Source organism: Eucyclogobius newberryi, unplaced genomic scaffold (assembly GCF_026437365.1).
Source record: "Eucyclogobius newberryi isolate DKJ021-1_F unplaced genomic scaffold, fEucNew1.0.hap1 SCAF_18, whole genome shotgun sequence".
Lineage (NCBI taxonomy): Eukaryota > Metazoa > Chordata > Actinopteri > Gobiiformes > Gobiidae > Eucyclogobius > Eucyclogobius newberryi.
In genome coordinates, this window is record NW_027315812.1 from 14,307,558 (window position 1) to 14,319,635 (window position 12,078).

Sequence of the window (12,078 nt, forward strand, 5' to 3'; positions counted from 1 at the left end):
CATGTACATTTTACCTTGACATTCAAGAATAGAAATACACAGAACAAATAAAAGGATGACATGCATCTTGCAACAGGAGACAGTTTTTTCTGTGTTGATTAAATCATATTTTCATCAGAAATGTACAAAGGAGAAATCCACATTTTATATAATTTGATCATGTACTGGGAACAAATATTTATATTAGTGAGTAGGTCCATGATCTAACTAGGGCCGTTGTCAACCAAGAGTTTCTTAATCGACTAAAGTGTCTCGAGCCTTCAAAACGATTCAGTATTTCTGTTATATGACCAAACAGAGAAGTATAGCAAACCAAGTCTTCTGAAAACAACTGCAACCTATCCTCTTCTTTCTCCATATAAATCCTCATGACCCCATTAAAATGGAAAAAAATGTTGTTTGATACTATAAACCAATTTATCAACTAAAGGACTACTATCCAAGATCTAACTATACCACACTAAAATACAGTTATTTTGCCTGCATCGCATCTCAATTAACTTTGTTGGCCTTTAGAATGTTTTGATGTAATCTGAAACCAGTCCAGACAACAAGAATAACAGATACAGAACAGATAATTAAACTAAATGATCAATACATGTGGGTGAATCAACTTGAAAACAGCATTACCTTCCGCCTCTCTCCATTGTAGCCTCTCCACTGCTCCGCCTTCTTGACTATGTAGCTCAGCTCCTGATTGGACACCTCCAGGTCTTGCGGGAGGTAGTAGGTCCCTTCACAGGCTGTGAGCCTCTGATAGACATCCAGCATTCGGCCATCATCGTGGAACCTAACGAGGAAACATGTTACTAGTAAGAAGTCACAGCAGAAATCCAGTTCCTTTGACTTATTCAGAAAAGGCTCACATGGGCTACTTGTGTTGTGCTACTTGCATAATGATGAACTTCAATGTGGTGTTGAATGATCACATCTTGCATCAAGAATTGTTTTATTGATTAGACAGCGCCTGTTTGCAGTGTAAGACTATGAAAGAGTGATAGATGTGTTCCAACAGAACTAAAGAGCAAACGGTATCAAACAAATTGGCCTGTGAGTGGGAAGCACTTTGTTAACACGAGCTGACAGTAGCCGTGTCTATGTTGGGCTTGTGGCTGCTAATGTGTGGGAGTAAGAAATGGGATATTCTGCCGTTTTAACACTGAGCTTCAAAGATGGCCGCTACAATGGACGCTCCGGCTGAGTCCACGGAGACCAGCCTGAGTCACAGCAGAAGGCTTATTGATTCAGGGATCCAGATGAGCTCCACATCTCCAAAGTCTGATTTCTCTTTTGCCATAGTTACCACAGTGCGAGCAGACGGACCGCCTCAAAAAGCTGTTCCTCTATGTCTGTAAACAAATGCTTTGGCTGACCATCAAAACCAGCAGACCTCATGCCCTTCCACTGAGATTCTCACCTGTCAGAGGGTAATCAACTCTCAAATAAACCCAACATCAAGAAGACAGGGCTTTATACAAGGAGCGGGTACAGAGCTTTGAACCTGGCATCATTCTCCAGCGCTCTTGGGAGAGTCATGTTTGTACAATGCTGACCTCAGACACAGAAATAGCTTGCATTCATTTGTATCCCTCTCACTCTCAAATATGATTATCATTCATTTATGCATTCTCTCTCCTCTTGAAGGATTCTCCATCTCTGCATGTGCATGTCTTGAAGTACAGGCTCATTTTCTTGATCTCGCTGGAGTCTTGGATTTGGAACTTTACATGCACAGTATGACCTTATTGTGACCAGGATGTAAGACTGTTAATGAGTCTTGTGTTGTATTGTAATATGTTTTTTCATTAATAATTGAACAGATACATAAATGTAAAAATGTTTAAAAGCATGCATACCAACAAGACAGACTTCATTATATAGCTTTCAGAGGTCTAAAAGAATAAGAAAAAACAATACAATTATGTTTCTGATTTATCTTTGTGGTTCTGTTCATAATTTTTATGGACAGAATTTCTAGGCGCAGTCAGGGGTCGGAGGGTGTCCGGTTTGGGGACCACAGGATTCCATCTCTGCTGTTTGCAGATGATGTTGTCCTGATGGCTCCATCAAATCCGGACCTGCAACATGCACTGGGACGGTTTGCAGCCGAGTGTGAAGCGGCTGGGATGAGAATCAGCACCTCCACATCCGAGGCCATGGTTCTCAACCGGAAAAAGGTGGCTTGCCCTCTCCAGGTGGGTGGGGTGTCCTTGCCCCAAGTGGAGGAGTTCAAGTATCTCGGGGTCTTGTTCACGAGTGAGGGAAGGATGGAGCGTGAGATCGAAAGGCGGATCGGTGCAGCGGCTTCAGTGATGCAGTCGCTGCATCGGACCGTTGTGGTGAAGAGGGAGCTGAGCCGAAAGGCAAAGCTCTCTATTTACCGGTCGGTCTACGTTCCTACCCTCACCTATGGTCATGAGCTTTGGGTAGTGACCGAAAGAACAAGATCGCGGATACAAGCGGTCGAAATGAGTTTCCTCCGCCGGGTGGCTGGGCGCTCCCTTAGAGATAAGGTGAGGAGCTCGGCCACACGGGGGGAGCTCGGAGTAGAGCCGCTGCTCCTCCACATCGAGAGGAGCCAGCTGAGGGGCTTCCTGGGCGCCTCCCTCGGGAGGTGTTTCAGGCATGTCCCACCGGGAAGAGGCCCCGGAGAAGACCCGGGACACGCTGGAGAGACTATGTCTCTCGGCTGGCCTGGGAACGCCTCGGGATCCCCCCGGAGGAGTTGGAGGAACTGCTTAGACTGCTGCCCCCGCGACCCGGCCCCGGATAAGCGGCAGAAAATGGATGGATGGATGGATTAATCTTTGTGTTCTCGTGTTTGAGGGTTGACAAAGAACAATATAATCCTACTCAATTGCTGCTATAGCAAGATCCACAAAGACATTTGGCAGCACGTCGTATTAGGGGGTGTGGTCTAATTGATTCAATGTGAAATGCAACTTTTCCCTCATCTAATATATTACCTAATAATAGTATATTTTTTTTATTCATCTGCAAAACGTTGCACTACTGTGTGGCATTTCCGCCGTTGTTCATGGTGGGCCAGAAAGCCCCTGAAAACACTGCTCTGTCAAAGCACAAAGTGTGTAATGCTGCAGATGCAATAAATACAATCTGAATTGATGATTTGGTGTGAATGTAACATGCACGAGGGCCGCATGCAACAATCTGTTTCTGTCCAAATATTGCAAGTGACTAAAATGAATTGTGATCTTACTGAAGTGTCTAATTTTGACATGTAGAGGTGCAGGTCACGTGACTCGAGTATTTTAGAAGCTAGTGAATAAAGGCTGACTAAAATGTAATTAAAAAAAGGATAATAGTCCATTCTATCTATACATATAGCCTCAGGGTTTCTTTAGAAATAGGTCACGCTCTGTGTCAGAGCCCTTCCTTGCAGCCAATAGGAAACTGTAACCCATAAAATTATCAGCCTTGCTTCAGCCTCATGGCCTACATTCAATACAAACCGTGTGGCGCTTGAGTGGCAGAAGTCATTATTCCCGGCTGCTGTTTTAATATTGTCCATTTAGCTGGAGCCCGATAAGCGTCCCGCTTACTGAAATTAGATGGCACCCTCTCCTCGGCCGCCAATCTCAAACTGATTAATTCAATAAGGCTTTTCTTACATTTGGAGCCGGTAATGGAATTTGGTTCAAAATGAGGGAGGACAACACACCTTGGCTGAATACGGAGCAACACATGCATAGTTTATTTATTCCTTTACCAAAAATGTGTCTTATAATGTAAACATCAGTACTGATCTTTTTAGTGGTCCGTATAGGATTCTGTGGTTGTACGTTGAATGTGTATGGGCCATAGTTTCCTTTCATCCTCACCTCTGAGTAAGCTCCCTTATAAAGGACATCAAGGCTTAGCATAAAATAGTGAGATGTCTACACCACAATACAGACCAACTAACAAAATTCTTCAGCATGGCTGACCTCAATCTGCAAGACATGAGTGGAACACACCACCATGTACATGCCGTCCATTTCAATATGTATGAAACCAGCAGTGATAGCAACCATGCAAAACATTCAGCCTAATCGGATAATGCAGGGGGGGTTACATGTTCACGCTGTATCAAAACACATCTAACTTTTGAATTAGAAACGCTTTCCATTTTTCCGACCAATTGCTGACTGTGGTGCGTTCAGAAAGCCACGCGTTCTGCAGTGTTTGTGTGTGAGAACGCTTGTGCAAAGACGTGTGAGCCTGATGCAGAAGGGCATAAGTAATTCCTTCCGACTATAAAATCAAAATGCATTAAATCAACATTTGTTTTCATTTTTCGTTGTTTTGTGCTTTTTTCGTGTCCACAGGACGGAGAGACAGGCGTGAGGCTGTGGGGGTGGAGGGTTATTATAGTTTTTTTCAGAAAAGGGTGTTAGAAATAGTGTAGTAGGCTGGTGAGGTTTAAGAAAGGCTAGTCCTCTCTTATTGGCAGACTTTCCCTACAGGCAGCGAACATTTAAAAATAATTCCAGATTTTACAGACTGTGTGGGGCATAAGCAGGACTAAACAGAACAGAACAAATCATTACAGCGTTATAGTACTGAGGTCCAGTTTGAGAACATTTCCACAGGATGAACCCCTGAAGTGTTTCTGCCACTTTGCAACTTTTATATGTTAATATAAATTATTATATTAAATAAAGAGCAATATAATAGGCCTTGTAAGTTTTCACAATTTACCAATTCATTATGTTTTCAATCAAATAGTCTAATGATGGTTTTAAAATAAATGAAATATAAATAGGAAAAGTATATTTGTTCTGCAATGAAAGTTTTAACAGTAGTTGCTCCAGTCAAAATGAACAGTTTTTGTCCTACCTGAGCAGGTAAATGAACATGATGATGAGGGACAGAATGGTCAGCACTGCATAGAGGAACACAGTGAGGACCAGCCCTGCCACTCCTGATTGGTCGGATCGGTAGAAGTGCCAGTACAGTTTAGCAGCATCGCCCACAGGTGTCTCTGGGCTGTAGACAAGATGCTGAGAAAACAAGGAATAAATACTTTTCATGAAGGTGCATCAGGTAAATACAATCCTTTCAAAGCTATTTCTATCAGAAGTTCTATAAGGAAATTTCACACATAGCAAATGATTAGTGAACCAAAACAGTAATAGTTTGAAGCACTAGTTAATTAAAAGAGTATAATGTATTTACTTATATAAATCAAGTTCAACATTTCTGAAAAGCCAAAATCAGTTCTCACTCACCCAAATCCACCCCCAAGAGTCAAAAATCCAAAGCAGACACCCGTCTAACCTTGCTCTTTACCGTTCTCACCCTCACCCCTCCCTCTCCCTTTTTTGTAATCTAAAGTCACTTTGCCGAGATAAAGTGAACTCCTATTTAAAGTGCACAAGTGTCCAAGTTATTTTTAAGTGACTTACCCCGAGGAGGGCGTCCACTGCAAAGACCGCCAGGGGGTCCAGGACTGTCCACACTCCCTGTGCCATGATCAGCTTTGACGTGAAGGAGGGGAGTGATCCAAATATGTGTTGACAAGCCCATCTGATCAGAACCAGCAGGAGCGTTACAGCGTTCAAGGTCAGCGGTCCTACCAACACCATGGCCAGCTCCTCCTGGGTGTGCAGCAGCGAGCTTTGGTACACCAGCTCCACAGTGTGTGCGTGGAAACGAAACCTGTCCAAAAGGGTTACTGATCATTAGACACTACAGGTGAATGAGAAGAAATCTTGAATTTAAATATGTCAACTTGAAAGTTCTCCTGTAGTTACCCCACATACAAGATGGAAACGCTTTACATCATGTCATGTTTTCATATAGACATAAGGCCTTTTATGTGACAAAATTGCACATATTTGGAACATATACAATTCTTGGTGTATTTGTTGTTAAAAATAAATTAGAGGGGATTTTAGAATTTTTTTTTCTTTTTTTTTTTTTAATGACCGTGCTGAAAATGTCTTCAAACTTGAATAAAGTAGACTAAGGATTAGATATCAAAATCTCTTGTTAAGTTCAAGATTGTAAGGTTTGGTGTGTAGGTGCTACTTTAAGTGGTGATATTTATGTCTTTGTGGGATAGAAATGCATTTTGAGAAAACAGCCTTTGAATTTTGTGGTTTCCACATGAAAGCCTAAAATGATGGAAAGAAAATGTATGTATATAGATATTATGTTTTTATGTTGGTATGTTGGTATGCATAATGTACAAGTTCTTTGACAGCATCTGTTGTTAAGGGACAGTCACCATTTGCTCTTGTAATTACACACTTAATTCACTCATTATTTTCTCCTATTTTCTCAACAAACTTTAAAGTTATTAAACTTCTTTGAATCTTTAATGGATGCCATACTTATCTATGTATTAATTTAAAGGTGGTATGGACGATTTTTTTCAGCAAATTTGCTCGTGGCGTGGATAAATCATTTGTCCTGCCACGTATCAATCATAAAACGCACCTATCGCTCACCTGCAGCCGCGTCAGGCTCGTCCCCACGTTTCCGCGTGCTTAAGCGCATGGATCTATCATAATATAGTTCCCTCAGTGTACGGGGCAAAATGAAGACGGAGAAAGACAGTTCGAGCTGACGCAGAAGTGGACAGAAATCTACGGGAGACGAGCGATGTGATGCGCTCCGTTGCGCTAATAAACCAACGCATGTGTGTGTTGTATCAGTCCGCGCGGGGGAGTGCGCATGCGCACTTCCGCCTGCGTTCTCAAATCGCAAAAAAATCGTCCATACCGCCTTTAACCTCTTTAACCTTTTTAATTTCTGCTATTTTCACTAGAACATTTCAAAACTTGAACTGACTTTATTCTCATTCTGAGCAGAGAAACCAAATTGAAATCAACAGCTCCCACAGCCTCTGATCTTCTGTGTGAGCAGCAGTTTAGTGGATACACATTTGAAAAGTGCTGGTTCAAGTCCTGCTAATGGCATTTGAAAATTGTCACCCGTAATGGCTTCTGTTGTACGGTGTCTAGTTTAAAGTTTTGGTAATATAACTGATATTGATAGCAGTATTCCAAACATTTTCATGTTCAGATGTTATAGTAGAAGACTATAGGGCAGCAGGTATACCTAATAAAGTGTCCAGTGTTTTGACATGAGTCTTAGGCCCATTTACATCAAGCCTCATAAGGTCTCTAATCTTCCCGTCAGTCAGGAGGAGGTAAACCAGGAGAGGCCCAGTCTTTGCTCATTAATTTCCATCTGATTTGCTCCAAAAGCCAAGCATCTCCTAAGATCCTGTCCATTAATCCGCCAGTCGAGGTACATTTGTTGTTTGGAATATGAAAAGAAACTAAATGCCTCAACAAGTCCTTGTATATAGCAATCTATGTGAATTTGAAACACGTTCATTTGAAAGATGATGAGATTGATGTTTTCCAATTCATCAGAAATGTGCTAAATGTGCTTGAGGTTGAGGTTGTATTTTCTGTCTATGTTTGTCTATGTTGGTGTTGATCTGGCGTCGTTTTTTGGTGTCATGTCAAGACAATAAGGGAGTATATCTTAATGAACTGTAAAAATGGACACAAAAATGCAAAAATATCACCTTCGATGCTTATTTGAAAGAGTACATGGTCTTGTAGACAATATATCACTCAGTATTGCCTTTCCAACTGTCGTGGACACTCTGGTCTGTGTCTGTGGAGAGCGGTTAGCTTGAAGGCAGAGCCGCACTGTTTTGGACATGTGGAAGTTGTCATGAAACGCTGACTCCCTGTTTTTTACATTTTCATCCTATTATTTTAGTACTCCATCTCCTACAATACCTCTCCTACCATGTTTTAATGTGTTATGTTTGCACCCTGTTATGGTAATAAAACCTCCTCGCATGAGTATTGGCAGCATGTTGCAGTCGGTATTGCCATAAAGTAAATCAAAAACATGTGCCACAGATATTAGATTTAAGAGTCTATCTATGCATTACACCAAATAATATCAATACATTCTTTCCAAATAGTGTAGCCAATTGGGATTTAGAGCCGTACTGAAATCTCCTGGAGCATGCTTGGCTAATATTGAGGGAGTCTTGTTAAATTGTTAATGGGGGATTCCAACCAGATGATTTGGGTGTGTACATAATCCATTGTGCAAATACAGACTGTGCACGCTCCTATTGTAATCCTATAGTATACTAAATCCACCTCTAATTACTATTCATTTTAGTGTACAATTGTTTTACACATTAAGCCCATATAGGCTCCTAATTTGCTTATTTGTCCCAGCAATCAGTATCAGCAGTATTCAGTATTTCCTGTGTGTCCATATACTTCTCCCCAGTGTGTGTGTGTGTGTGTGTGTGTGTGTGTATGTATGAGTGTGTGTGTGTGTGTGTGTGTGTGTGTGTGTATGTATGAGTGTGTGTGTGTGTGTGTGTGTGTGTGTATGTATGAGTGTGTGTGTGTGTGTGTGTGTGTGTGTATGTATGAGTGTGTGTGTGTGTGTGTGTGTGCAAGGCGATATCAAAGGAAGCAAACTCACTTGTTGACAGGAACTGCTATGGCCTGGAGGTAGAGCCACTGGCTGGAGTAATGCAGGTAGAGCCTCACAAACCACATCAAAGCCAGCAGCAGCATAATGAGGCCGGGCTGCCGAACGGAGCCACGCCAGCTCCTCGGCTGTTGCCACGGCGACGGGAAGCCCAGCTCGGACGGCAGCAATCGGAGGACGAGGCGGCTCCGGTCCGACAGGCGGGAGGAGACGGATGGAGTCCTGCCGAGGGACGGTCTAAAGAGAGGAAACGCTCTGAGTAGTAAAAGCTATTGTCAAATTGGTGTAAGTTAGAGCTACAAAGTTAATTGGATTGAAATTATCAGCAAATCATAAAGGCAACAATTATCCAAATAGCATAAGGTCATCTGCAACTAACAAATACATCTTATTGTTGACCCTATTACCTCAGTAGATCTCCACAAAGATGTTTGAAATCCATGAGATTCTTGTATCAGTTTAGAAGTTCCTTACTTTTTTTACCTCACTTTTTTGACCTTTCCTTGCAGTAAACATAACAAATTATGTCTCAAATACCGATTTTGAAACACGAATATCACAAAACTTGCCAAAAACATTACAATGAAATATTTTTTCAAAACATGTAAAGCCCTTAAGCGTGTGTATGTAACACATATAAGTTCAAATGAGACTATACAACATGTCGTACAGTATTTTCCGGACTATAAGTCGCACCGGAGTATAAGTTGCACCAGCCAAAAAATGCATAATAGAGAAGAAAAAAAAACATATATAAGTTGCACTGGAGTATGAAATGCGGTTACTGGTGTGAAAATACCAAATAATATCACATATAAGTCGCTCCGGAGTATAATATATAAATATAAATATACGTATAAGTCGCACCCTGGCCAAAACTAAGAAAAAAGGTGCGACTTATAGTCTGGAAAATACGGTAATAGTACTTCCATTTGTTTTTGCATCATCCAAAATGATTGTAAACTTTGTCAACAAGTACCTCCGTCATGAAACCTTAGCAGTTGCAGTTTAAGGGGTGGGCCAAACACGCTGAATTAAATGGCCTATTGGTTTTCACATCTGCATCTTTACATACAGTATTCCAATAGGCCCTTACAACTAGTGACGGGAAACGCACAAAACCCTATTGTTAGGAAAATCTATTCAAAGTATTCACACATATCCAAATGCAGTCTCACATACACATACACATAGCAGTAACAGCACAGTAAAAAGGCCTTCAGCAGTGCTCAGCTCCCCTCTACACCTCTGCCTCCTCTGAGCAGCCCTTTGTCAGGCCTACTCAACTATTCCCTTTCATATCCAGGGCACAGATGTAGCAACGAGATGAGAGCAAGTACAGAGCGCCAGAAACAAGCATAGGTAAGACTGTACTAAATATATCATAATGGTTTCGAAATTAAAAGCATATACGGCAAAGTCTTTGTTGTAGCGGACAATGGGTTTGCTGTATTGATTTAGAGAAGGATAAACAACCTATTGTCAGGCAAAGAGTGATTAGACCAGTGTTAAACAGAGTATTATGGTTAGCATCAGAGTATGACTTGGGGCCCTAGCCTGTGGACGTCCCTGTGTCTCTGCACTGTGTCCCAGAGCACAGTAGGAATTCACTTTGTAGTGTGTACCCAGGGAGCGGGATGCAGCGCCTCCAGACCAGATTTACTGGAACAAAAATGAATCAATTGTATTGCTTTTCCCCTTCTCCAAATAATTAGGGCAAACTTGCGTCAAAATGAACACCGTGGCTTCCTTCCTGTTGCTGAATCATAAACACCACCAGAAACAAAACAAAAAGTTGCCAATCTGCCATTTTGTGATTGTATATTAAGTGTTTAAATGTACATGGTCAGAAAGATAGTCATTCACTCGTACAGTCATTTACTAGGGGCATTTCAGGGTCACAAAGAGGGGTGGGACAATATGCAATAATATTGTTTATTGCAGTAAAAAAGGGTAGACAATAATCATCTGTCGTGCATTTTGTATAATCGCGATAATTGTCAACAAAGACTATTGCCATTTTGTCGCCAGAAAAAATTATGATGACACATAATGTTGTATTTTCTATCATTGCTGTTTTCAAGTATGACAATGAACAATTGTATACACACTGACATTACAATCCCAACAATGACTGCCATATTATCTTTAACTTTAATTTTGGCCATGAATATTGTGACACAAAATTTCAATATTGTCCCATGCCAAGTTACAAACAACTGCACTTTTTTTCCACTTTTTTCAGATCTAAATTCAACAAAGCACACATCATCACCATGCGTGTGTAAAAATGGAATTACATGGACACAGGCAAGATGCTGCCCTGTCAAGTGGCATTAACGCCAAACAGATAAGTCAACCTGACGCCCATCTTTCATAATGAAGATATTGATGATGCATGAAAGAAGAGTATTTCTAGACATCTCCGTGCAGCAGGCTCCTCTGGAAGAATCTGGTGACATAAAGGAAAATCAGTGCCTGTCACTGAATTTAACAGATTATTATTGATTTACTTCAGATTCACTTCTTTTGATGATGTTTAAAGAAGACCTATTGTGCTTTTGTCTGCTTTTAGTTCTAATCTGTGACACCTGTGGATCATTATGTTATATTATGGACGTTTTAAATCACAATATTGATCTAAAATGACTGAAAAACAAGTTTCTTACTGGTTGAAAAGTGTTGCGCTTTTGTACGTGGCCCTTTGGAAAGCTGCACATGTGTAACGGTTTAGGAAAATACAATTGCAGAATTGCAGGGGAAAAAAACATATTAAAATATGCATGAATTACTTTAAATACAACGTTGAGTGGATAAATGAGGAGTAGAAAACAAACTTAAGACGGTTAAAATCTCCTAAAAGTCAATTTTGCAAAATAGGTCTCCTTTTAATATCAGGTCTCTCCTTTTGGGTGAATCATTAAATGTCCAAAGAGAAAATCTGCTAATGTAACGTGGTCATGCTAATAATATTACTCTTATGACAGAAATTGCACCCGTGAAAAATAGCCCAGTAATTAAAGTGCGTAAAGCGGACAAATACACTTTATACACGCCTTCCTTTAATTAAAACTCTTGTCCGTCCATTGAGGCACTGATGAGTGAGTGGTATAGCAGCTAAGAGACAACGGCACGCTAACATGCAGAATCACAATCACAAAAGGTTTATTGCCATTGCCAATCAACACAATTCACAAACAAAGGAACTTGCTTTGGTGATTCGGTGCAACATACAACGATGAACAATGATAAAACAACCTATATAAAATCAAAAAGGACATTAAAGAAAACAAATCTAAATTTGCTATAGGATACAAAATAAAAATAGGCTTACTATGTACACAAACTCTACAGTTAAAATTATATTTACATATGTAGAGCAGAAAGTGACCAGTGCAGTGAATGATTTAATTATAGTTAAAGAGGCAGGTGTTTAAGAAGTGTTCATGAGTCCAACGGCAGAGAGCAGAGGGTTCTGGTCCGGATGGACTGTAGCCTCCTGCCTGAGGGGAGTGGCCTCCTGCCTGAGGGGAGTGGCCTCCTGCCTGAGGGGAGTGGCTCAAATAGTCTGTGTCCAGGGTGAGAAGGGTC

The 12,078-nt window shown here is 41.0% G+C and overlaps 1 protein-coding gene across 1 annotated transcript in view; it reads right to left on the reverse strand.

Annotated features, from left to right (window-relative positions):
* ofcc1 (orofacial cleft 1 candidate 1) overlaps positions 1-12,078 on the reverse strand; it is a 74,784-nt gene that overhangs the window by 23,810 nt on the left and 38,896 nt on the right. Inside the window, exons 18-21 of the mRNA XM_072450596.1 lie at positions 8,479-8,724; positions 5,409-5,661; positions 4,840-5,003; positions 631-790 (exon numbers count right to left, since the gene is read on the reverse strand). Coding sequence (XP_072306697.1) covers positions 631-790; positions 4,840-5,003; positions 5,409-5,661; positions 8,479-8,724 — 823 coding nt within the window. The remainder of the gene's footprint in view (positions 1-630; positions 791-4,839; positions 5,004-5,408; positions 5,662-8,478; positions 8,725-12,078) is intronic.